General features: G+C 37.8%; 2 protein-coding genes across 2 annotated transcripts; both read right to left on the bottom strand.

The window, feature by feature from the left end:
* Positions 1 to 599: 599 nt before the first annotated feature.
* Positions 600 to 3,642, bottom strand: LOC103716176 (cyclin-D4-1-like). Its single transcript, XM_008804079.4, has 6 exons — positions 2,981 to 3,642; positions 2,378 to 2,464; positions 2,128 to 2,226; positions 1,771 to 1,972; positions 1,548 to 1,669; positions 600 to 1,401 (listed from the first exon to the last, which is right to left on the bottom strand). Exons 1-6 carry the CDS (start codon positions 3,281 to 3,283, stop codon positions 1,168 to 1,170), a joined length of 1,047 nt encoding a protein of 348 aa, XP_008802301.2. The 5' UTR covers positions 3,284 to 3,642; the 3' UTR covers positions 600 to 1,167.
* Positions 3,643 to 22,684: 19,042 nt separating this feature from the next.
* LOC103716179 (pentatricopeptide repeat-containing protein At5g18475) lies at positions 22,685 to 25,429 on the bottom strand. The gene has a single exon (XM_008804081.4). It carries the CDS (start codon positions 25,242 to 25,244, stop codon positions 23,712 to 23,714), a length of 1,533 nt encoding a protein of 510 aa, XP_008802303.2. The 5' UTR covers positions 25,245 to 25,429; the 3' UTR covers positions 22,685 to 23,711.
* Between the last annotated feature and the right edge of the window lie 2,454 nt (positions 25,430 to 27,883).

Genomic DNA, 27,883 nt, shown 5'->3' with positions numbered 1-27,883 from the left:
TTCTTTTAGTTGCCCATCCTTTTGCACGCCATCATTACCCATTCAACCAAAATATGTGACAAAAGTAATGTGGTAGACACAAGTGACTGAAAGACATAACCAAGTCAGTGTGCCCCAAGAAGTCGCATATATGTGCACACCTGATAGCCTTTCATGCGAAGTGGATTCAGTGAGAACTTTGCCCAGTTTTTTAGAACAAGCTTAGCTTGCATTAAAAAATCCACTTGCAGAAACACTGCAAAATCCAACTGACCAAGAATACTATATATACAATTTTTCATGGCTTCTGATAGACTAGATCTTAGGATGTAAATAATGTTGCTGCTTAAATATGATAAACAATGCTAAACAAAGAGAAGACCAAAGAAAAGAAAACCAATCCAGCAGGGAATAATTCTCCCTTCCCTTTTTTTAAACACTATGAACTTATAAATTAGGGACTGAAACTTCCAAGGGGAGGGTTCCCACCACCCACCTTATAAATATTTAGATACTCTCCCCTTTGAAAGTTTTATGTATTGGCTTCCCAAAGATTTCTACTGACTAGGAGCTCTCCTTTTGTGTCATAAGGGGAAAAAAATATCAAGAGTCTAAGCAGATAAGCAGTCAAAGAATAAGATGGCCGACACCAAAAATACAACAACAGAAGAAGTAATCATGTAAACATTGTCAATGATAAATGCCATTTTTAAGGAAACCTACTTCCTCCTTTTTCTGTCAATTTTCTGTTTGGGTGGTCACTTTTGATCCCTAAAGGGAAATTTTTTTTCCTAATTTTCTCACAAGTAAAAAAGAAAAACAAACAACGAAAACACTTCTCAGTTTATCTATGGCGGTCTCTATCTTCTCCTTGGCATACATTTCTCTCTACTTCCTCTTTGCTTCCATCATTTTTCTCTGTTTTCCCATCTGGCTTTATATTTTTGGTAATTTGAAAGCTTGTGGGTGCTTCATTCATATTAACTGCATGATTAACTGATCATCCACAACATCTGATCTTTGTTTTGTTCCTCCTTTTTTTTGGTCAAGTTTTTTTTTTTCCTTTTTTGTTTTTTTGCTGGTAACTTTCTGACCACACCAAAACTCCCACTAACCAAACCAGACTAACTTGCTTGAAAGTACCAAAACCTCCCAAACAGGTGAGCAGCACATAGAAACCCCCCATCTTCATGAGATTGAAGATCTGCTTATTTTCCTCCTCTTGCCAGCTGGAGAAGCCTGGTGACATGTTGCATGTGACCCAACAGTAATATCGTCGCTCTTATAGCTCAGGCATGCGGCATCTAACACCGCAATTGGGCTATGCGGCACTGAAGAAACTGATGAGCTAACATTTTTAAGTGGCATATTCCTCATCAGTATAATCTCTTGAATCACTTCATAGCATCTCAACACCCTCTCCTGCAGCAGCCACAAACCAGATCAAAATCCTTCAAATTCTGAAAAGGTCTATGAAATGATTCATTCAGCTACTCATTCATATGAAAAATAGAACACTTCGTAAATAAATGATAGCCACAAATGAATATAGCCAGAATTACACAAACCTTTGCTATGTGTATGCAAGAAGACACACCCTTGTCAACATCCACAGTTTGGGTTTCTCCCAATACCGAAAGCGCAACAGCTGCAGCAATTTCTGAAGGTCTGAATGCTAAGAAATCAGTCCCTGCATTTCAATTATGCACTTTCAGAAATACAATTCAATCCAGAGACCCCTCTTTTAACTGTAAGAGATTAAATTTTTATAGCTTTGAAAAGGAAGCACACCTCTAATTGTGCTCAAGATGAGTTCCATGGATCGGGATATCGATAACTTGGTTGGAGAATTACCATCATTGAACTTGTAAAGGAAGTAGTCTATAAACGAGAAAGGAGTCACGGCTTGCATCCTCCATTTGAGGGTGCTCAGCACCAGAAGCTCCATTCTCTGAATAGTCCTAGCCTCGAATACATATTTTGACTCGCCAACCTATATAATACAATTTAGGGAAGTTTAAGACACATTTACACACGACAAATACATATTTTGATTCACCAACCTATATAATACAAATTAGGGAAATTTAAGACACATTTACGCACGACGAACAAATCGGAGAATTCAATTAATGATGCCTACTTCACCTGCAAATCCAGCAATAGAGGAACTTCAGTTTCCTCCATCTTGGTCGCTAATGACAAGCATGCCACCGACAATAATTGCGTAGTCCAAGCTTTGCCTTGCTACAAGTAGAAATAACAGAATGATGAGGAAATAGAATCGAACAAATTAATTTCTTTCACTTATGCCATACCAATAATTATATCTACTTGATCGAATTAATGTAACATATCTAAGAAAGGTTAGATTCGAAGCCTTTATGAGGGTTCTTACAGGAAGCTCGTAGGTGGAGAGGAATCGATCCAAGTAATTCGCAGACAAATAAGCACTCAAAGGTCCAAAACTATAATTGGCATGAACCTGTCCAATAATTCACAAATACCATCAACCAAAAGAGGGAATGGGGATCAAAATGCAGAAATAGAGAAACAAAGCAAGACTAAAGGTAACATAAATTCCATTACCATCATCAAGGAATGAGTAAATGAAGAAAGGAAAACAAACTTATTCTCATGTTCATTAACAAACAGTACATTAACAAACACCACATCAAACCATTCAAGACCCAGATGAACACGGTTCCATTTCCATGGTCACCAATCAAACAACAAGAAGAGTAAAACCCCTCAAAAACACAATCCATAGAATGATCAGAGCAAACAAAAATACCAAGAGGGAAATTAGAACAACAACATCAAAAGCGTCCATATTGATCAACAATCTCAGTAGTCCAAGACCTATTTACATCAAATATGATCATACTGGAACTAAAACACATAAAAACTATCAAAGGATCAATAAAACAGCAGTTCAAAAGAAGGAAATTTGAAGAATAATATTCAAAAATCGGAAACAAAAAAAGATTAAAAATTTCACCTTCAAAATCCAGTCGACGGCTTCTTTTCTGATGGACAGGTCCAGGGCCCCGGAGCGCAGCCTCTCGGCGTAATCCCCCCTCGGCAGATGCTCGGATTCTATCTCCACCAACCGAGCCAAGAACTCATCAGACTGGAGGGGGAAAATCATCAAGGAATCCCCATAAAAATCGCTCCTTTTTTGTGTGACCCAGCCAGGCCCCGTCACCCGGACATCCTCCTCATCATCATCAAAGCCCAGGATGCTGCTGTTGTCCTCCGCGCAGAGGAGGATGGAGGACATGCAGTCATCGCTTGGACTCATCTCAACCAAAAGAGAGAGTTTATAGATGGATAGATAGATAGACAGATAGATGGATAAAGGATGGAAGATGGTTTTGGTGATAGAAAAGAGGGGCCTTTGTTCTTCTTCTTTCTCCTCCTCCTCCTTAAAATGGGCTCTTTGCTATGGAGCAAATGAGGGGGGGGCGCAGTGGAGTGGCAGAAGAAGAGAGCAGGAGAAAGAGAAGCAAGGCCACTGTTGTATAAGAAAGGGGTTTTGTAGGAGGATGCGGAAACGGGAGAAGACTATTTGGGGGAAGAGAGAAAATGGCAAGAAGGAAATGGGGACAACAGGAAGGAGAAAAGGGCTGGGAAATGATTAAAAAACGCTCTTTTTGTTTTGGGTCCCTGTGAGAGAAAGAGAGGGTGGGACTTGTGGGGGGTGTGGAGGGTTTTGGGTTGATGATACTGATCATAAAATGATGATACGATAATTGATAGGTTGATTTCGGGGGGCGATTTGATGGTGATGATGTGGTTTGTCCAAAGACATGATTCTAGGATCAGAATAAATAGGAGTGGTGGTGATGGGTCATTGTGTCTCGCCATACATTTGCGACGTATTTACAGGGTAGCCATTTCCACAATTACCACCAGGCGCATGGCCATTTGCGTCCTTTGATTAAGCATATAATCCAAGAATTTTTTATTTTTAGATCTCATTAAGAGATATTTAGCAAATTAATTAATATTTATAGTAATCCTATGTGGCTAGTGTCAAAACAAAAGGCAAATTTAAGCCAAAAATTAGGATCAAAATATATTACCAAAAGAAAAAATGAAAAATAATGCATAAAAGATATGACGTGTATATGTTTAGTATGCTAGAAAATCATCACTAGAAATTAGAACATTCATTATATTTATAACTTCTTTCATTCATTTAGCCATTCATTTAAGCAATGTTTCCAAATTTTGTATGCTCATACCGTTATGAATTCTTAAAGAATGCTTGGAGGCATGTATAAAAGACCGACATATTTATTTTTTATCTTTTCTATTTTCACGTCATACTTCAAATACTAGAAAAATATATATGATATATCTATAAATCATCAATAAAATATTAGATAAGATATTGTTCTTCATTTAGTCTGAGCTTTTTTACCGTGTTTTACCGTATATTTCAACAAATTTAGCAAAATATTTTATATTTTTATAGTTTTGTAAAAAATATCCTCTTTTATTTGTCTAAGGCAATCATATCAAAGATATTCCTCTGATGTATTTTATTAGATGCATCATTGCCTACGCATGCATGATTAATAGGTTTTATTACACTTAATTTTGGCACGGGAGAAAGATCATAGTGAGTAATTAAATAGATAACAAAAGGCATTATGGTCATTTTGAAGGTCTGAAGGGGCAAATGGCTCAGCTCTCATCAGTCAAACAGAATTCTTCAGAGGATGCGAGAAAGGGACGTCACTTTTGTGACGACCTTTCAAAAAAGGTTGAGGGCATTTTGGGAAAAGAAAATGGTGAGCGTCGTCTCGCCAATAGGCGTGGGGGGTCGGGTATTTGCACCCTTTTATGGGGACGCGTTCCCTCATTTCTCTTAACAGATGGCCAATACCACCGTTTCACTCAGAACTTCTAATTATGACACTAATTTTGGCCTTTTCTAATCCACCCCTTTTTCTCCAGGAGTTCGAAATTATTTTCCATTATATCTTTCATTTTCTCTAATTAATTTTCCAGATTTTTTTTTTAATTCTATAATATGTATTAAGGTAGGTTGATGTAGGTTCAAGTTTATTCATTTAATCCTCTCTTTGCAGAGGGCTTACATCCAGAACTTATTACTTTTAATACGTAGAAATATATTTTTGAGTAAAAAAGTATGACATACAACTATCAATTTATTGAGCTAAACGTTGTTATCATCCTTACGAAGAAACCTAAAGTGAGATCTTGTCTAAATTAACTATCAATGCAACAAACTCATTTTCATGTCAAATGCAAAAACAAATTAACAAATATAGCAGTATAGTTGAGTGGCTGTACTACAACTTACTCGCGATTTACATATAAGGAAGTCAATGGAGCGATAAAAGGTTTAGAACAAAAAAATTTTATAAAGTATTTTAATTATTCATGCATAATTAGTATAATCGAGGTAAGCATTTTTCAGAATTAATACTTCGTAATTTTCTAATTTATTCTAGAGAGGAAAGTACTCAATTTTTGCAGGTTCCCCTATATTGATGCTATACATTCCATTGATATCTTCTTTTTGATCATACGTTCTCTTCAATTTACCTGTATTTAAGACTCGTTGCATTAATGAATTGGAAAAATGGTTAATTTTCACTCTTAATGGCTCAGTTCGTTGGATCGATCAAAAAAGAATATTATTGTAAATAAAATAAAAAACTAAAAAATAATAAAATAATATTATATTGATTTACAATCAATCTAACAAAATTATCTCAACCAATTTGTTTGACCTCTTTGTCACTTCATCATGTTACAAGATGAATATATACAAGTGTTGGTTTACGTCCAACTTGGACAACTTGGTTACGTAGCTTTAAAGACATTGCAATGGGGAATTCACGCTCTATGAACGTTATATTATACTCATCAGTTAATACCTTTTTCTTTATTATATCACAAATGCCTAAATGCCTACTCTTGACCGCAATAATCATTTACTGCATTGCACTCGTGAAATGTCTTGTTATCTACATGTGCTAGGTGTAAACATCTTCAATCTTTGTCATATTTATTTAGTGTTCAACTTTTTAACCATCATTTTTAATGTAACCTTTTTACATTTGTACACAAAATGAATCGCCAATTTTTGTTTTTTGTACATGCATCGACAAAAATTATGTGTAACTCTCTTTGGAAAAGGTTGTGTAACTTGCAATATAATTTATCTATTTTTAAGTTAGAGAAAGAGATAGAAACTCACACACACTATATTATCCAAGTTCCATTTTTCAGAAAAATACATTTGAAAAATTGAGCCGGAACCACTGGATGCTAAACAAAGGAGTGGTCACATTGAGGTAAGCCCTAGTTCACACATATGTCAATGTTTTGAAGCACAACTTTTAGCATGTCTTAATGAAAAGTTGTACGAAATTTGAGATAAATTGCAGATGAGCATCTATGATTGAATAACGCATTTGCATACTAATAATTTATGTATTCTCTAAAGGTTTGCTCAAGCAAAACACCTATAGAATTTTTTTTTCTATACAAACATTTAAAAAGATCTCCAATTTGTGTCGTTTTTAGTCATAGAAAGAGATGTATCACCTGGTCAAATCTTAAAATCATCACTTGGGACTTAGTAAGATGCATGCCTAATACTATTTTAGTGCCATGCCTCTCCCCTTTGGCCTCTTTGCCACACCATCCCTAACACAAAAATTATATGGGATGTTATGCAATAGGAACCATAAATATGATGCATTGGTTGAAAAGGGAGGATCAAATAACTTACAATATTTCACAAGTCCCCTGACAGACTTTATGAAAATCTCTACTATAGATGACTATAAAACAATTAAAAATAGCTCGTAGACCATAGTCAAGTTTCCCTTTTTGAAGGAAATTTATAAGAAGAAAATTGAAGGCTTTCAATATAAATATAGCATTTGGGGTCAATGGTTTAGGAAAGCAATGCCATTAGTGAAATTTTATATAGCATTTGGGGTCAATGGTTTAGTAACATTGGATGTTAAGAACTGCCTAATTCTTATTTCAATTAGAAAATAGTTTGATAAGAAGATGTGTGAAACCATCACCAAGAAGTATCAGAAGGGTATACAGTAAATATGCATTGAATGATCTTTTTGACTCGTTCTAAGAACCCAACTTTACAAGGTAATCAAGCCTCGACATGATCAACTCTATAAATCTAGTTTACATGTACCACGCATCTCTCTATTGAACCCTCTAAAATGTTTTGTTGCTAAGTTGTCCATCATTGTTTTTGCTATTGGTTATCTTGATCTCATTACAACTTATAACTTTCCTCCTAAAACTCGTAGATGTAAGAAGTATGTATGGACTAGAGGGTTCCAACTCATTGAGTGGGAAAAGTCACAATGTGTTGGATATGTAGTGATATGGTTTTGACCCTACCCTAGTTTGCAAAATTATTAAAGAAGAGTATAGATTAAATCAGTTTTCCTATCTATAAGATTACATTTAAGTTTAGTATACCACTCTTATGCAACACAAGCATTTTTCCTCTTAATTTGCCGGTAATTCAGCATTTGAAATTTGAGCAGATCTTAAACAGTTGAGTTCCTCATATTTTTATCCATAAAAATTGGTCTGCTGTGAAGTGAGCATCCACATCCCTGAAGATGTGACAATAGGACCAGATGGTCTAAAAGGAACTCATGCATATATTTACAACCTCAGGTCATGGGTAGTCAAAAACCAAATGCTTCGAATTGATTGTGCTTATTTTTGTGTAATCCACCTTTTCTACCATTCTCATTTTGTCTATCTTCTTGTAATAACCTCCACTCAAATTTAACTGTCATACAGTAATATTTTTAATTTACCCTTTACCCTTGACTGTAACTCTCTCCCTGAGTAGATCTTTATGCACCCCGTTTTGCTCTAATCATGTTGTGCCCATATATCTAGCCTTGCAAGGAGTCTACACTTAACCTGCCATGTTGCTGTCTTCTCCCCATTGTTTCTTTGCAAGCGAGCTCAAGGCAAGCAGGTCACTCGCCATCTCCTGTGCTCTCTTGTCTACGCTATTATATATTCTTGCAGCTCTGTGCACTCTCTTGCTTCTGTTACTTGCTTCATATACAACCTCATGTAGTTCAATCATGAGTTGATCTTATCATTGTCGCAATTCACTATAGCAGCATACCATTGGGGTCATAGGTCAAGTTGATTCGTAATTTACTTCATTTTTCCTTTTTCCTTTTGAGAGGATAATTTCCTTCCAAAATTTCTTTTTTCTGAGAGGAAGTACTCCATTACTTCGTTGTCGAAAATAGTTTCTCTAGAATTAATCCAACCAATTATTTATTTGATTTACCGGTATATATGTTTAGAATGAGTTACAAGGCTCAAGATTTTATGAGCCATAAGTGTCTAATATATCTAGCTTTTAGATCGAGTTCGGACATTTTTCTAGACACACCATTCAGAAAGTAAGGAGCTAGAGTCTAGGTTTGGGACCTAAATGCTCTACAAAACTAGCACTGTATATAATATAATTCGTACGTACGTAAGTCGCATAAACGCCCATGTGACCAAGTAATATTGCACCAGTAACTTCAATGTGTCAAACTTTTTAATTACTTGCCTAGTTCATGAAACTGGAAGAATTTTATAAAATAACAAGAGCATTTGTCATGTACTATTCTTTAGTAATCAGCATGTTTCACCCTGGCCATATTAGTGATTAGAGAGCCTACCTTATGAAGGTATGAGCTTAATTGTCACGCGGTAAGGCTTTTCATGAAGTTTACTAGGAGAGTGGTTCTCTAATTCTAATAGCATTTCCCAACCTTATCCTACTAAGGATCCACATCACCCAATGCATCCTCCGATGCACCTAGGTCTCCTAAATGCTTTATGTTTGCTAACCAATCAACTGGGCTTCTGATCATACAGCGAAGAACCATCATACCTGTTCTCGTATTCCATTACTCCCCCACGGCTATAGTTTATAGCAGCTTGAGCATGGACCACCCACAGCCTCTGGCTATGCTTTTAATGCACTACGTGCTTGCTTAGTCCAACGGGGAGAACAACGTTGACCACGGGCTCCCCAATCTGGCCAAACCATTCATCCTAACACTGAGGAACAAATAGAACAGAGCACGTATCAAAAATTACGTGATATTAGAATTATCCATGCAATCGCAGTACTCTGGCGGGGGAATTCGACGATGCAAGCAAAGCCAAATTGACTCCATCCATGTAACTGGAACCATCAGGTCATGTTCCAACTATTTAGGATCATTTTTATGAATTGTGATTCATCTTGATGCCGGCTTGTCAGATTTCACCGATGCAAACAATTGAAGAACTAAACAACCAGGCATTAATTTCTCTTCAAGGACCTTGCACTCAACTCTTCATGCACTCTTTTCCCATAAATATGCACTTACTTTTCTCCAATTTTTTGCAAGAAACAACATGGAAGGGATCTGGACCTCTGCTAGGATGCTTGCAAGCATCTACTTTCAAGCTCTTTTATTGTTTATAGACATGCCCCCCAGTCTCTCTCTCACTGCTTCCCTTTTTTTTTTTTTGGTGCAACACTGCTTCCCTTTGAAATGCTCCTTTTGTTATCATATTCACCTTTTTCTCTCCTCTCTTTAGGACCCAAATTCCCATTGGTCAGAGAGCAAAGGCTTTATCCTTGTCTTGAGCACATGCCCACAGATTTCCATGAGCGATCAATATATCTTCTCTCTCCGCTGTCCCGGCTTTTGGTATTAGAGTTGGTGAGCACGAGTGTGGACACACCTGGCCTTCCCTTCTGAAGACTGGATCTTTTTCTTCCGGTCCAAGGGGACTACTCTTTGCCTCGGTTTGAGATTCGAGCTCTCGGTACTGTCAAACACCATGGCTGTGCTTGGGCATCTATCTTTATAATATCCCATATGAATCTCTCTCTCTCTCTCGTGCATGTGTCAGTTCATGCCTCTACCAGGCCCCTCACCTCTCCTCCCACGTGTGTGGGCGCACGCGTGCGTGCACCCGTGCGATACGCGCAACTATGCATCCAAGGCTGAAAATGAACAGCTTAAGCCAAACCACAGTGGTAGTCACTTCGAATGCTAACAATATTATGCCTGATATTGCTTTGAAAAATGTATTTATGCGGCTTTTAATGCACAAAAAAAAAACATCTTTCTTTGAAAACAATGTGTTTGGTAATATTGTCTAAGAAGTATTTCTACAAGAAGAATGTCAGAAATATACTTTTAGAATAAGCTGAAAAACCTAACTTCCTTCTCACAAAACAGAAGCAACATCAAACATGCCCTAAACAACTCTTCCCAAATGTAATCACAATATAGAGCATCAAGTATAATTTGAACGTTATATAAACACCCTCTCGATGTTTAATTAGATCTGGACCCAAATAAATCTAAGGCTCAACTAGGCATATTTGTCTCTATATGGGATTATAATGAAATCTCTAACTCACAATAATGAAAATATGCGATCATAATGAAAAAAAACTAGAAATAAATACATAGAACATGTCATATGCACACACAGCCATATACATAAAAAGTCATATGCATATACATAAACACACGCATACATATATACATACACAGGCATGCATAAAACCTAGAATCACATATACCTTGTATGCGGTCCACCTGTACCATGTAGATCAATGCAACAAAATACATTACAACACATGAACACCTATGGGCCACTTTGCTTTTACTCCTAATAGGATCAAATAACAAACAAGAGCGAATAGTTTGCTAAGAAGGATAATGGACATAATGTTGTACACTCTTTTGTCTACAATGTGTTAATCATATTTTAGGTGTTCTTGGCTTACTACAGACCAAATGCTGTGTTTGTGTGTTGTACGAGTACTTTTTCTTTTTTTTTTTGTGGTGGGTTTGGTGGGGGTGTGGTTGTTGGGGTTGCACACTAATCGCATTTTCCTTTAAAATCTGGTTCCAAAGTCTACCATACAGCATTAGCTCAAGCAAAAGTTTTGTGCAATGGATCTAAACGTCGTGATTGACACTCTGCATAAGCATGGAGCCATAAATGAAGCATGTAGCAAGGATTCCGATGAAATTCATGTATAATCCATGAACAAACATATTTATACGTGATCATCAAATAATCTCCAACTTCATGCATGTTACCTTTTACATATGTCCCTTTGTTGCCTTTATTCTTATATGATGCATGAATTGTTCCTCCTAATGCATGGATTCAAGTTGCACGAACCTCCTTATATCATCATGATATGATTATTTTAGTTACTCAAGTTTCTACTACAAGGACTTTTGTGAAGATTTAGATGTGATTGCGATAACAATGTTGCGACATCGTTGAAAACACCATAAAGAATTTCTTTTTTATATGTAACATACTTTTTGAATTTTACACTGCAAATCATCAATCTCTTTTCTAAACTTTAAGCGAACAAACGTTAATTATCAACACCAGCACATGCCCGATTGGAAGCATGTAGTTGAACTACGGTGACATAATCTAGTTCCGCTGTTTGTGATGTATATAACGAATTCCCTTCCTTGTGCTCATTTAGCAACTACTAATTTAGTAATTAGAGTGTGCATAAAGCATAACTCCTCTTTATCCCACATAGCATCCAGTGCTAAAGGAGCAAGTCCTAGCATGTTCAACGACTTCTTCCATTCCTAAACCCTTTTTTCCTCTCCAAGAAGACTACTCAATTCATATTTTTAACATTTAATTTTTCCTTTTGTACTTTCTAGGGATTGTCTTCAAATTGCAACTCAGCCAAGACATGATTAATCTTTAAGTCAACCACCTCTCTCTTTCATATTTTTTTATGACCTACCCTGCCATCCACCATCGCTGATCTGTATCCTTAACTAGAGAAGGCTAAGAAACGACCAATAAATTATGGGAATCACCCTTATAAGTACGCATAGATAGATGGCTTAGGAAAATATTATGTTACTCTTTCCCAAATCTTAAATCCCAGTAGTCACCAGTCATCATATTGTTATAGATAGCTGCATGGTCTTTGATTTATTTTTTTTAGGCACCCCATACACATGTGCAACGCCCCTCGATGCCATGGTCCGCCATGAATAAGCCTCCAGGACATCCGCCACAGCTTCTGTGTCTCCACAATCCTCGCTGAGCAACCTTGTCTCCACGGCTTAACCCACTTTTTAAAGGATTTCCAGGAGCTCACTTAGACTGCATATATAATTAAACAATAGTCTTAAATATATATGCACCTATAGATTAAGCATAAACTAATGGATCTGGTCCTGTCCAAATCCTTATGGTTAATTAAGCTTGTCGGCCGCTGCCACTCATCCTCTAGCTTTGTCCTTGTCTAGCTTGGACCACCACCGAGATCGACCGGGCAAGAGCTTGAAATTGGCCAATTACTAGTAAAATGGAACACATTTAAAGGTGCTAGAACCGATACGGGTATGCATTTAGTTTCGCATCGAGCTTGTGTTGGAGAGGTCTTGATTAACATATCATGATATTTCTATGTTATATTTGCTCTGCCCCATTTAAGCATACAATGAAGTTGAAGTTAGGCTTGCTGCTATCCTAATAACCTATCGGTAATCAGGCTCACAATATCAGTGCCAAATCTTGTGCATGAAGTTCAAATGGAGCCGGATTTTGTGCCAACCAAAATCCTTGAGGCTACTCTTCGATCTCCACCTCAAGTTTCGAAACAATTTGCATGTCTCATGTATCACAATGGTCACCACACTCTCATGATGGCAAATACAATGTCCTTGCATGCTCGTTGATAATTTGAGACGCCGGTAATCGATCAAGCCATATATTTGCATCAAAGCTTCGACAGATTAGGACGGTATTTCACATGAGGTGGTGCTCAAAGCTCTAGTGAGGTCACTGGGTGGTCAGAATGGACACACTGGCGATCTCATTAAAGAATAGGACCCCGTGCAGAGCCCTCTTACCGTACTCAGTGCTCTTTTATGTGCTCACAAGGAGGTGGAGGATTAGTTTACTGGTCGTATTTATCAAGAACTTTGAAGTGTTGCTTTCATCTTTCCTACATTCCCTGAGAGCTCTCTGTATCCCTTGGTGGCTGCACGCAGTGCGCCAACTCTGGCCATTTGAATTTAAAGCAACCCGCTTTGTCTCACTGCATCTGCTCAAACTTTAAAGTTGCAGTAGAATTTTATCTTCTAGTCATGTGGGATCAAGTGATGCATCTGCAGCTGTAAGTTCCTGGAACGTACTCGCTGCATTAGTAGTTAGTAAATGCAAGTGGGTGTATGAGTGAGTGCATGAGGTTGCAATGCTTTGAGGTCTAGTATAAACCTGATTTAACCTTCCCAAGATTTAGCCACATCAATAATTTGGACTCCTAGCTATCTTATTTTGTAAACTAGTATGACTACGAAGAGAAGCTCGTATTAGAGTTATGATGGGTTAGAATCTTGCAATGTAATGACCATGTGGTACAGCTAAGCTTCATGAACATCTAATGAGCTATAAACGATCCCCATTCATGGTAATAGAATTATGCCATACTATATTGAGTCTATAACAACCCAGATCCAGAGCATGACATGGCCGTTCCACCGAGAGGTACTACCCATGATAACACGAAGCAACATTACATTTAGCTACCAAATCTATCTCAAATATAATAAAATGAATAGGAATCCAATTTTATTATTCATTAAATAAAAACCAATATTGGTTCAGAGCGTCTAAATTCAAACTTAAATGCCAAAACCATAATCCTTACTATTCAGAAAATCACTAATTACAAATTCTTAATCAACTGAAGAATTAAAGTTCTGCTGTGCTATATACATCGTCAAGCTTGCTAGCGCGAACTTCAAGCCTAGACCATCTTTCATTCCTATCAATCCTATTTGTTTGGAGAGAGAAAAAGAAAAATAGATATATATGAGCGATACAGCTCAGTAAGTAATTTTTTTACTATCTTACCAAATCAAGCATAAGTTTTTCCATCTCAATGCATCATTTAAGAAAAATAACGAAAATTTCAAAACAAGCATTTCATAGTACCGTATAATAAAATAAGTCATAAAGCAAATTATGCATGCATAAATCACTCATATTTCATAAACATAGCTCTAAGTTTATTTTACAAATATATACATAAATCATTCTTCTGCCATTTAGCCATATTATAGTTCAAAATATTGTTCACAAATATTCGTACTATGGTCACTTTATATCCGTGATAGAGTTTGTGTTCGTAATCGACATAGATTCATGTTTGTATGCCAATTGTATACCCATCGGCGAGGCTAGTGTTCATATGGATGTTAGCTCTAGGTGTCGATTTTTTCAATTCAAAAGATCATACATAGCTATCTGAGAGCTTTTAGAAAGCTCATATCTTTTTTGTAAAATATACATATAATAAAGTTATTTTATAATAAAGTTATTTTCATCAAATCATTCATAAAACGATTTTTTATAATAAAGTATAATTTTCATAACACATATGTTGATCTATAATTTTAAGAAAAGCATGTTATTTCCACAAGCATGTTTTATGCACGGAAGAATGACCATTTAAAAGATAATAAAAAGTGCAAGATCTACTTACAAGTTTGAAAATTAGTAAGGAGTATAAGGCTTACTTACCTCTTTCATCTTAGATCATCAGACTTTACTAGGTGACTCCTCTAAACCTATTTAAAATATTAACAGCAAAATTAATAACTTTAGTAAAATAGTATGAGAAGACTTGACCGGATGTAAGGTGATTTCGGGTAGGTACGTCCGAGCAATTCGATCAATAAATCATAGGGCATGGACTCGATTAGGTCCAAGGTTAATCAATCATGGTTCATCAATGAAAGTTATAAGGACATTCAATAGGGCCGGGATGATCAGTCCAGTGGCGACCCAGGCCTCAGGTCGGGTCGATCAAGTGGATCGAGCCCAGATCGGGCCTTCACATTCTTTCTGCTTAAAGAGTTTCATCCTCGAAATTTAATCCACCTTCATTCTTTAACAAATGGGGGTACTAAATCTTCTTCTAATACTCCACTGTGCTTCAGCTATACAGATCTGATCAAAACTAACTCTTCTATACTCGTCACATGCCTAACCATATGAATCATAAACCTAAGCTTAAGTTCTACCCATTACTAGACTTTTAAGCTCAACCCATGATCAAACCTATTGCTCTGATACTATATTTGTCACGCCCCAGATCCGAAGCATGATATGGTCGTGCTACTGAGGTGTACAACCCACAATAATATGAAGCCAATATTATACTTAGCTTTCAAATCCATCTCAAATATAATAGAATAAAATAGAAATTCTATTTCATTATCCATTAAATGCAACCAATAATAGTTCAGAGCGTCCAAATCCAAACATAAATACCAAACCCATAATCCTCAATATTTACAAAATCATTGACTATAAATTTACAATCAACTGAAAAACTAAAGTTCTGCTCTGCTATAGATCATCAAGCTTGCTAATACGAACTCCAAACCTGGACAATCCTTCATTCATACTAAAGCCATAATCTTTACTATTCAGAAAATCATTGACTATAAATTCATAATCAATTGAAAAACTAAAGTGCTACCCTGCTATATAAATCGTCAAGCTTGCTAACATGAACTCCAAGCCTACACCATCCTTCATTCCAATCGACTCTATTTGTCGGAAAAGAAAAAAAAATAGAGATATATAAACCTTTTGCATGTCAATGCATTATTTAAAGAAAATAACAGATATTACAAAATGAAGCATTTTATAGTACAATATATTAAAATAAGTTATAAAGCCAATCATGCATGCATAAATCATTCATATTTCATAAACATAGCTCCAAATTTATTTCACAAATGATTATGTAAATCATTCTTCACCATTTAGCCATATCATAGTTCAAAACATTGCTCACAAATATTCGTGCTTTAGTCACTTTATACTCGTAATAGGGTTCGTGTTCATAATCAATATAGATTCATATTCATATGCCAACTTTGTACCCATTGGTAGGCCCAGTGTTCATATTAATGCTAGCTTCGGATGTCGATTTTTCTAATTCTAGAGATCATACATAGCTATCTGAGAGCTTCTGAAAGCTTATATCTTTTTCGTAAAACATATATATTAAAAGATGAAAAGTACTAAATGGCATAATCAAATTCATATATCATAACAAAATTATTTTCATCAAAATATTCATTTAACTATTTTTCACAATAAAGTATGATTTTTTATCTCATATGTGCTGATTCATAAATTTAAAAAAAAAAAATATTTCTACAAGCAAATTTTATGCATGGAAGACATGATCATTTAAAAAATAATAAGAAGTGCAAGATCTACATATAAGTTCAAAAACTAGTAAGGAGTGTAAGATTTACTTACAAGTTTAAAAAATAGTAGGGAGTATAAAATTTTCTTACCTCTTTCATCTTAGACTGCTAGACTTCGCTAGACAATTCGGTTAAGACTATTAAAAATATTCAAAGTGAAATTAATTTTAGTTTGATGATTTTACTCAAATTAAAATAATAAGAAATAGGGATGATTAGCCGGATGATAGTGTTTGACGATTTGGGTGGGTCAGGCTTGAGTGATTCAGTCAATAAATCATAGGGCATTGACTCAATCAGGGCAAAGATTGTTTAATATAATTCATCATTAGTGGGTTCTATGGACACTTGATAAGACCGGATGATCGGTGCAGTAGGCAACTCAAGCACTAGAGCAAATCAAGACCCTTTATATAGTGTCAACTTGGATTCGTAGATCAAATCAACAAGACCCGATGTTAGGTTCCATAGATCATCTAGAGAGAGAAAGTAGAGAGAATAGAGAGAGAACAGAAAAAGTAGAGAGAGGAGATAGAAAATAAGAGAGAGAAATAAGAGAGGGATGGCTCTCTCTCTCTCTTTCCTCTTCTTCTTCTATTATTTCTTTCTTTCTTCTTTCTTTCTTCTTCTTTCTTGGAAGCAAGTGGGTGGTTCAAGGTGGCTACTGCAATCGAGGTCTAGCAGGTGGTAGCCAGAGGCGGTGGGGGTAGTGTTGGGTGGGCGGTGGGGGTGGCCGACCGGCAACAATCAACCCAAAAATAGGGCCGAACAGCAGGTCATGGCTCAATTAATCTCGAGTCCCTATCCACTCCTCGGCAGTTGGGAGGTCCAGCTCCGGCCTCATGGATAGCTCATGGGTCATGAGATAACCCAAAAGCTCATCCAAGCTAAGCTTTGTAAGAACTTTTGCCTCTTGTATTGTGGTGACTTTTGGCTCCCAACTTTTTGGCAAAGACCTAAGAATTTTTCTCACCATTTCAACATTAATATAAGATTTACCAAGAGATTTTAAAGTATTAGTAATATTGGTAAACCTAATAAACATGTCGAAAATAGATTCTTCGGCATTCATCTTAAAGACTTCATAACTATGTACAAGCATGCTAATTTTTGACTCTTTAACTTGATTAGTACCTTCATGAGTTACTGCTAATCTATTCCATATTGTTTTAGCCGTTTCACATGAAGAAATTCTATTGAACTTATTAGGATCTAATGCACAATACAACAAGTTCATGACTTTAGCATTTATTTGAAGATGTTTCACATCAATTTCATCCCATTCATTTTCGTACTTAGTAATGACTTTTCTCTCTACAACCTTAGTTGGTATTTTAGGCCCATTTATAATGACTTTCCATAGTTCATAATCTACACAGCTTGGACATATATTCTCATTCTAGCCGTCCAATAGTTATAGTTTAAACCACTAAACAAAGGTGGTCTCTTGGTCGATTGATCTTCGGTAAGAGAAGTTCCTACTGTGGTTGATATGATTTACTCTAACACGGTTAAGCCTATACATAGAGCCCTTGCTCTGATACCAATTGTTGGCCCGGAGTGGCAAACCCAAGAAAGAAAGTAAATTAGGTTTTATAAAATTTTGCAGAAATAAAATCAAATCTTCTCAAGTTTTTAAATCTAATGAAATAAACTAGATACAACAAGTATAGTAAATAAAGAGTGAAGGGAAGAAAAATAATATGCAACAATTTATAGTGGTTCGGTCTTCTTATGAGCTTACATCCACTCTCCAGAACTTCTTTTCGAGATTTAATCCGCTATACTTATCCAAAGCTTTACAAACCGTTTGACTTACGGGTGCAAGCAACCTTTACACTTGGTGATATCTGAGCTAACCCTTGGTTGATCTACTCCCTCAAATACTTTTTTGTTTATCTAGAATATGATTCTTCCAAGCAATCTTCTCTATCACTCAAGCTAACAAGAGCTCAACAACTCTCTTACAATACTTAATTAAAATAATAAGAATCAAAGCACTACACTCAATTTCTCAATAAGAAAGGCTTTTTACTTGTAAGTACAATACTATCTTGATTTCTCTTCAAACCCCATGAAACTCTCTTGCTGCAATATGAGTTATGAACCTCCTTTTATAGGCTTGAGAAGCTATTTTCCTGTTTGAAACAATTTGAAGCTTTGGAAACCCTTTTACAATACATTTAATATAGGCAGATTCAGGTCAAATTTGATCTCTATTTTGCAGCACCTTTTTGATAAATTAAAAGGCTGGATTTGACTTAGTGTCTAGAAACAAAGTTGTAACCCTTTAAGTTATATTTCCAACCTAGCAAGAATCATCTCAAAAGGACATTTGGTTGAAAGATTACAGCTAAAAGAATAAATATATGTCAGCCTAAATTACAGCTATGGATAGATAGATTGCCAACCCTATTACTCATAGCTAACGTTCAAATTTGAAAATATATTGAATATAAAAGTATTAGATCAACAAAAATTACATTAATATTATATTCCAATAAAACGTTATCTAGAATGCCAGAAGGGATTGTGACTAATATGTTGTCAATTACTATTTGTTATATAGAATTAATAAACCAAATGATGATAGTATGGATGATCTTAAACATTGTTTTTTAAATTTCTTTATTAACCCCTGGAAAAATAAAGAATGAGATATTTATCTATTGGATTTATGAACTATAACTTAGTATATAATGGGACAAAGAAACTTCAAAGGTTATGCCTAAAAGTTTGAAGACTTGTGAACTTTTCTATCTAAGCAAGCTAGGTCTTAACTCGAGACAAGTCTGAAAAATTAAAAAAAAAAAAAGATTACAATGCTATGATCCATTTTAAAATAGGAAATATATAGTTGAGCTAAGCTATCCAAACAAGGATAGTACCTGGACATTCTAAGGCGATAATGAATAAGAAAATGTCTAGATAACTTTTCAACTAAAAGAAACTTATTTGAAATGAGGAGAAATATAACACTTTGGTGACATTCTACATGTTTGAGAGAAAAGATTAATGGAATTGGTCTTAGATTTTGATTTTGAAATAAAGTATATGGAATTTTTTCACCAAAAAAAAGAAGTTGGATACTTTAATTCCAAGATTCTTTTCCTCAATTATTATTGAATGGAATATACTTGCTACTACTTTGAATGTGAATGGACATTTATGGCATGTAGATGAATAGGTGACCAGCCAAAGGAACAATTATCATAATTATCACATATGATTGACTTATATATCCCAGCACGCGTAAAATATGAGAATACCCCACAAAAATCTAGCCTTTTCCACAACCAACCTACCCATTTTGTACGTCCCAAGTATACCTTAATATATATGGGTTGCAACACAAGGAGATTAATCAAGAAATTCCACAACTTCCCCTCTTTGCTTTTCGCTGTTATTTTCATGGTATCAACGCCCAAGGCTCTCAACCCACAGACAAAGGTTATTTCAATCATTATATTTACAAACATTAATTCATATCAATTTTTATAGCAACCTGCACTAAAAATATTAGTCAAAAAATATTATTTAAATTTTTTGGTCGTGTAAATCTTCATGACCTATTCATTATATGGTCGATATGGAACTGAATATAGGTCCCCATGGTATATCTTGTTATACATGCGGCTTATGGTTCTACTATTTCAGTCAGCCATATTGGTTCTGTTAAGTCATCTGATGCCTTACCACTTCCTAATGTACTTTATGTCCAATTACGTTTAATGAACTTTAATTCTATTGGACAATAAATTCGACTTGATGTCAACTATTCTTCTTTGGGTTGTGTTGCCATGACGGGGGAGCAAACTGGGATAGGTGGTGGAGTTGGCCATCTATTTCTTTTTGGGTCCTAATTATTCTGAACTTAGAGCCTTTGGATCAACTTGCTTTGTTGTTCTTCCTAAAAGAGAGTGTAATAAATTAACCAAGAAAATATTGTTTGTATTTCTGGGCTATGGAATCCAAGAAAAAGGATACTGATGCTATGATCCTATTGCTTGAAAATTAAAAATATTTTGTTATGTTACCTACTGGGAGAAGATAGGAGAAAACACCTTTCTAACCCCTTCCTCATACCTGTTTATCATCCTCTGTACCTGATCAACTTGTTGACACTATTCTAGTTCATAACTTACTGACCCTTTCATAGAACAGTCTTTACCTCATTCCAAGTCCAAAACTGCCATCCCCAGTGCAAGCAATGATCATGTAGATTGTCAATGGATTTTGATCATACCACAGCATATCCTAACTATAATTTCTTGGAGAATGATCAGCCAAAAGAAAGCCTCCTCCGAATGTTTGCAGATTATAATTGCTATATGACCTCCATTTTATCACTTCAGGAGCCCCAAGCCTGTCAAGAAGCCTCCTAAGATCCGCCCTAGCAGCAACCATATTGGAAGAACATCCAGGCATTAAGAAAATATCAATACGTGCGAACTTGTCAATCCACCTCTTGAAAACATAGGTTGTAAGAGGATTTATGGAATCAAGGCTAAGACCGATGGACCTATCAAAAGATATAATGCCCTTTTAGTTGCCAAAGGATTCACCTAAGAATATAGGCTTGACTTGAAGACTCATTCATTTCTATTACTTGAATGAACAGCATGCAATCTCTCAATGCTGTTACTTTTGCTTGAAAGTGTCGATGTTCACTAGATGAATGTTAAAAATGCCTTCTGAAATGGAGAGTTACAGGTAGTGGTTTAAGTAAAACCGCCACCAGGACTTTATTTTTTTGTGATGAAGAACGGACTTGGTTACGAAATTCTGCTTGGTTCTTACTAAGTAAGAGTTAAGGTTGTATCTTTTGCATGAAAGAATGATGCACCTTCCTTCATGCGAATCCACCATTGGATCGTGCAATGGTTGCTTCGAGATCTATGTAAGTGGAAGAATAGGAAGGTTCGGAGTTCTTTAAGATCCATGTGGAGCATGATTCGATGGATGATGTCGCCAAAGAAGATCACTCATTCTTTTGTGCAAAAGATATGATCCGGACATGAAAATTAGTGCTAGTCCAAGAAAACAATACTCGCTTTCCTTCATAAAATTAGATATTACGTTTCGAAGATTACTCTCATAGAATTGGATCTTTTTGGACTCTCGTCTCTCATGCCTTGAAACGTAGGTAAGAGAGGATTGATGCACCCATAGATTTGTCGCCAAATATGATGGATTAGTTGATTGAATTACATAATAGGCACCCAAAATATTTTCCTACCATGACTAACCATGTTTTCTAGTGCAATCAATTTTTTTATTTTTTATATAGTGAGCAATGTCATGGTAACTCAGAAAATTTGCTCAACAGTCTTCCACTATTTATGTTGCTTTGTGGCTCAATTGCAATGCAAATAAAGGGAGCAACGAGAATACAGTACACCAACAAAGTAATTTTTTGAGTCACATTTCCTCTAAAAATAAAAAGAGTTGCATCTCCGGGTTACTAAAGCATGTTTGTCATGCAATATAATAAAAACATTCTCAACTTTGAGAGATGTCTTTTCCTATTTCTCTCGCTCAAAAGCAAAAAGTAAAAAACGGATGTATATCTAAGATCAGTCATCATAATAGTATGGAGTTGGGCAATCACATTTCAAAGTCTCATGGATAATCTGAAGATTAGGTTCAATATTAGATAGATGCCATGCATTGAAATAGTTTTCCTTTCTCCTTCGAGTTTGATAGTCTCAAAAGGGGGCATGCACAGAATCTATATGAGAAATTATATCCTACACAGTATGCACTACGTGGCCATGCACACCGTCAATCACAGCTGCTTGTTTCTATAGTAGTACACCAAAATGAGCGCTCGATAAATGAAGCCCACAGAAACAAGCAGCTGCCATTGGCAGTATGCCCAGCCACATAGCGCCTGCCAGGTAGGATATAATTTTTCGAACCAATATAACCTTTGCCTATGTAGAGACTATGACAATATTTAGCTCGAAGGATTCTGTCACCAACCATGTTGGTGCCTCAATAATCCACACCAAAATTAGTGTTTTAAGGGCCACCTTGCTAACAGCAGGGCCTTCTCACAATAGAATTATGAGCGTAAAGCATACTCAACAAAACATTGGGACAGTTGGTCTTAGACATTAATTGCAGTTCTATCACATGTTGAGAGCTTGCCATACCCCAATTTTAGAAATTTTCTATAAGAGAGAAGCATTCTCACTGTGAACGTGCTATGCCATCATCATCTGTACTTGCGGGGAAAAAGAAAGTTTTTGTGCAACACATTGTGAACCAAATCAGAAGAGAAGATCATGAAAATGTTCTTGTGGTTGCAACTTCCAACCCATGATGTAGAAATCTCATTTGAGCCAGCCTAGAGGAAACAACTCAAGCCCTTCAATTATTAGTGAGAATTTTTACAGCTTTAAGTGCAATACTATCTGGTCGAACACAAACACTTCTGGCCTACGTAGAGAAATCCTTTCAAACTGAAACAGTTTCAAACCAAGTCATCATTCAGCTAGTTAGCATTCTTTTCTGCTGACAGAATTCCTTGACTATAACCTTTCTTGAGAAAGGAACTTAGAACTACAAATCCAGGGTTACTCAGAAATATTACACATTAAAGAGGATTCAGAGTTCCCCTTGCATCTAAATGAGGTGGGGACTGCAGTCCTGCGCTTTCCAAAGGGCTGTGAAAGCCCACACAATAGCAATACATATCTGGAAGTGCCATCCTGGAGCCAGGCAACTGATTTTTTATTTTTGTAGGATTTGTATGATGCTTTTGTCAAACTCCAATTTCTTCGGTCAATGTGAGCAATGAGGTTAGATATAGCTCCATGCTACAAGGCATATAATCAAATTGATGCTCTCATACATTCTCTTTTTGATTCCACAAACCCACTAGTTAGCTACTTTTCAGACTCATCCAAATTTTGGCTACTAATATTTTCCACAGTCATCCAAATTTTAGTTTCATAGTAGCTTGAACTGAAGTTGTCCAATCTCTAGCCTCCCATGAAATCATATCGACAACAGAAGACAACAAACCCGCAATAGAGCAACACAGAGAAAGGAGATCATGTCAAGTGGCAGCTGATCAGCATCATCTCCTATTCCACGGATCTCCATAGCATCTTTTCCATGCAAGCCATTTTCAGCAGTCAATTATCACAGCTCAACCCATTAATTCAACTGAATATTCAGTTTTCATCAATTTGGTCATCGTCTTTGACCAATAACCCGATCATTCACGAGCTCATTCAGCATGTTAACCCATTTTTCTTTTTCTCCCGAACTTCATTCATCTTTTCTAACCCATTTTTTTCTTTTTTCCCCCGAAATTTATTCATTTTTTCTTCATTCAAGTTTGCATGATGGGAAAGCAAAGAAGACCTTTCAAAGATCATAAAATTTATCTCCTACGATTATTTCGCTGATCAATTCAAACACCTTCTTGAGTTTTCTGTCCCGGCACACCAACTGAACCAACCGAGCCCATGTTTCAATCTCTGGCCTAAATCCCATCTCCGCCAATGCATACAATGCAATAGTTGCATCCCCCATCCTTTCAGTTTCACACAATCCAACCAACAACTTGTTCGATGTTGCAAAGTGAGGCACAAACCCTCTACCAAGCATCAGACCCAACAACCCCACTGCCATCTCCATCTCCCCTCTATTACACAAGCAATTCAGCACGATCCTGTAGCTCGCCACATTCAACCGAACACCTCCATAAGGCAAGCTCTCAAGCAGGTCCATCGCCTCCACAAACCTCCCATACCTGCACAAGCCTTCAAGAACCACATTATATGTAACAACATCAGCTTTACACCCACTTTCCCTCATGTCTTTGACCAATTCAATTCCTTCATCAACTCTTCCCTCTTTACAAAGACAACCAATCAATGTTGTGTAGCTCACAGCATCAACTTCCAAGCCGATCCTCTTCATCTCCTCAAAAACCTCTTTTGCCTCCTCCACTTTCCCTTCCTTGCAGAACCCATTCATCAAAGTCGAGTAATTGAACATGTTCGGCTCGCAACCATTGTTTCTCATAAACGCCATTATTGCTCTCGCCTTCTCGACCTGCCCGTGTCTGCAAAATCCATCAATCAGCACATTGTACGTCACTGGATCAGGAACAATCCTTTCCTTCTCAATCATTTCCTCGAACAACTGGAACGCGTCCTTGAGCTTCCCCTCTTTGCATAATCCACCCATCAAGGTGGAGTAGGTGATCAAACTGGGAGGCGCCAACTTCGATGTCCTCATCATCTCGAGAACTCTGAACGCCGAATCGAGATCACCAGCTTTACAATGGCACTTCACGAGAATGTTATAGACGCAAGTGTTGGGTTCGATGCAAAATTTGATTTTGGCATCGGAGAGGAGCTTCTGGGCGAGATCGAAGCGGCCGGAGTCGACGAGGAGGTCGAGGCAGGTGGCGAGGGCTTTCGGCGAGGGCTTACTGCGGACGATGGGGGCAATGGAGTGGAAGAGGTCGAGGGTTCTCTCGGGGAGGAAGGCGCGGGAGAAGAGGGGCATGAGGCGGAGGAAGACGGCCTCGTGGAAGCGGCAGGGCTCGAGGGCCATGCGGCGGATGAGGGCGTCGATGGCGACGAACTTGCGGGCGCGGGCGAGGCGGAGGAGGATGGCGGAGTAGGTGGCGTGGTTGTGGGAGAAGCCGGGCTGGGTGGCTGCGGAGTTGAAGATGTCGAGGGCGCGCTGGGGGTCGGACTGGCGGTTGATGAGGCGGACGGCGTCGGGGTGAGAGATGAAGCGGGAAGGGCGCTTGGAGGGCTGGGGAGAGGGAGGGGGAGGGGAGGGTTTGGGAGGCGGTGGTTTGAGGTATTGGAGGGGAGAGATCCATTGGAGAGATGCAGAGGGGGAGGAGGAGGGCTTGGGGATGAGGTGCTGGGGTTTCATGGAGAGATCAGCGGGACATGAGAGAGGGTGGAAGTTTAAGAATATCAGTGAAGATATTGCACATGTTATATGTTTGATGAAAAGCCTGATAGAAGAGTAAATCTATTAAGCGATGAACCTCCTGTTTGGGCCATGAGGAATTTATTTAGAGAAAAAATAATTACGACTCTCGGGCGAGTTTGGTACTTTGGTTGGACGGACACGGAACGGAGGCCTAAAAGTTTTCAACGATAGCGGTATAATTGTACGAATTTATGCCCAAAAATAATAAATATCGAACAAATTTTCTCTCCCTAACTTAATTTGATATTTTTTGTCTTCAAAAATTAAAAATAACAAAATGCATCCTCAAAGGAGGGTACCTACTAGTCTCAAAATTCGAATCAATAATCCGACACTCAAATCAAAAATCCACACTATCGATCTTAATCATTACCAGTCAAAATAACTAGATATAATAAATCAAATATTTTGGTACAATCTCTAACTTATATATCAAGTAAGCACACACACAAAAAAAAATAGTTTCCATTATACCATTATGCTAGAATATATAATAAATATTTAAATTAAGAAACTAACTTATTTATCATATTTTACATAGGTTAATATATCTAAATTGAAAATCAATAAATTTTAATAATTATAACATAGCAAAATATAGTCTTACATATACACACATATATATGTATGTATATGTGTGTACATCTGTGTGTACATACCTATATACATAGATAAATTTATACAAACACACTCACGCGTACATATACATATATATATATATACATATATATATACATATATATGTACACACTTATATACATATGTAGATATATACATATGGTGAATTAGGCTCAGGCTAGCAAGATTTGAGACTTGATCTAGCCACCTCCTAAGCCATACGATGAGGTGTAGATCTCAACACATTAACCCTACTATAAACCTCCTGTCTCATATCACCGAAAGAAAAAAGAGTGAATGTAGTCACCTCAGAAAGCACGTCTCTCTCCAACTCTACATTAACTCTCTCTCTCTCCCCCCCATCTGCCTTCCCTTCTCTAATTGCCCTCCTTCTTTTCCCTCTCTCTTTCTCTTTTTTTTTGGTACACCAGCTCCTCACACCAAACGTAGATGAGTATAGCCAAGAAAATTAGAAAAAAGAAGTTGGATGGGCGAGTAGGGAACATCCGCCTGGTTCACCCAAAGAAAATCCTCCTAGTGCTACGCCGCATAGGAGGCCACCCAGTCAGTAGCTGTGTTGGCCTCTCGATATACATGCGTGGCCCTGAAGGAGCCACAGTCCCCTGCCATCCGTTGTATGTCACGAAGCAAGGACGGCCCATCCGACTCGAAAAGTCATCTGCAGATCTCCTCGTTCACCACGGCCGAGTTACTTTCGATGTAGATGTACTCCGCACCCAAAAGTGTGCCTTGCGAAGCATAGCCCGTCCCACGTCGCCCGCAGCTCCACTCCAATGATAGAGGTATCGAATATCCATCGACCGCCAGCCACCACAAACCTAAAGTGGTGATCTCTAATGATAAAGACCACACCCCAGCCTCTCGCCTCGCTTAATAACACTGCCATCAAAATTCAACTTAAGAGAGTAAGGAGGTAGGGGCTCCCAAAAAACATAGACAAACTTGATCGCTGACTCAGCTAGATGAGAGACCCAGATATCTCTAGCCGTCTCGGAGAATAGGATAGTACATTGCTGATGAACTCCGATGCATAAAGCAAGGCTCTGGCCGCCATCATCCTTGGATGTAGCCACTTGTCCTCGAAGACCTAGGCGTTCCTATCTAGCCAAGTATGGTAGGCCAAATAGGCACCCCGGACCCCCCACTCCACCGTGTCAGGCCTCCTCGCAGACGCCCACAACCGCAAGAGAAAAACCTCTATTGGGGACCTGCCCCATCCGATGTCGAGGACAAGCCCCGCGCACTGCCAAACCTAGGCTGCATACAGACAGCAAAAGAGGGCATAGCAAATGGTCTCCTCCAATGTTGGGCAAGCCCCACATGCGGAAAAAAACCTTCATCCCTCTGCTCGCCAGCATACCCCCGGTCGGTAGGCACCCTCAGGCCACCTTCTAAATAAACATGGCAACCTGATCCAAGTTCTCTTTATATGCCGCGTTGGGGCCCTCACCATCAGCCCTCAGAGGTCCCAAGTGCTCACCCTCGGTCTACCGAAACTGCTCCAGACCTTCCTATCTACCCTCTTCTCAAAGGTGATCGGTATAGCCAAAACTCACTCAGCCAGTGCCTCCCCAAAAACCTTCCAAACAAGATCCATGTCCCACCTCCGCTCCCCCAAGATAAGAAGATCATTGACTCTGCGTCCTGCCAGCCGCACCAAATTGAGAAAACTAGGCCACCCACTCAGCGGCATCGCTGTTAGCCACCTGTCCTCGAGGATCAACTACCAGCCCATCACTAAACTCCCACCTGATCGCCTCCAGAGCCCCTGGGCTTTGAGTGCAGATCTCTCTTCAAATGGAGGAACTGTGGCGGTCCGCGCAGAAGATGAGAGTCCCTGTCGATTTTTCGTACTTAGCCCTCATCAAGGAGCCCAACAAACTGTTCAGCTCAAGGAGAAACCTAGCTGCATATCTGGTAGCAAGTACCTCATGCTG

This window comes from Phoenix dactylifera, chromosome 6, assembly GCF_009389715.1.
Source record: "Phoenix dactylifera cultivar Barhee BC4 chromosome 6, palm_55x_up_171113_PBpolish2nd_filt_p, whole genome shotgun sequence".
Taxonomy (NCBI): Eukaryota; Viridiplantae; Streptophyta; class Magnoliopsida; order Arecales; family Arecaceae; genus Phoenix; species Phoenix dactylifera.
The sequence above is the reverse complement of the archived record's forward strand: the minus strand, read 5'-3'. Positions and strand labels throughout refer to the sequence as shown.

Bases quoted from the DNA above. Each gene is read 5' to 3' on its own strand.
- LOC103716176 (XM_008804079.4), bottom strand. From the start codon at position 3,283: ATGAGTCCAAGCGATGACTGCATGTCCTCCATCCTCCTCTGCGCGGAG. The intron at 1,670-1,770 runs GTGTGCTTCCTT...ATTGAAATGCAG, and splicing joins CATCTTGAGCACAATTAGAG to GGACTGATTTCTTAGCATTC. The intron at 1,402-1,547 runs GTTTGTGTAATT...TGGCTGCTGCAG, and splicing joins CTTGCATACACATAGCAAAG to GAGAGGGTGTTGAGATGCTA.
- LOC103716179 (XM_008804081.4), bottom strand. From the start codon at position 25,244: ATGAAACCCCAGCACCTCATCCCCAAGCCCTCCTCCTCCCCCTCTGCA.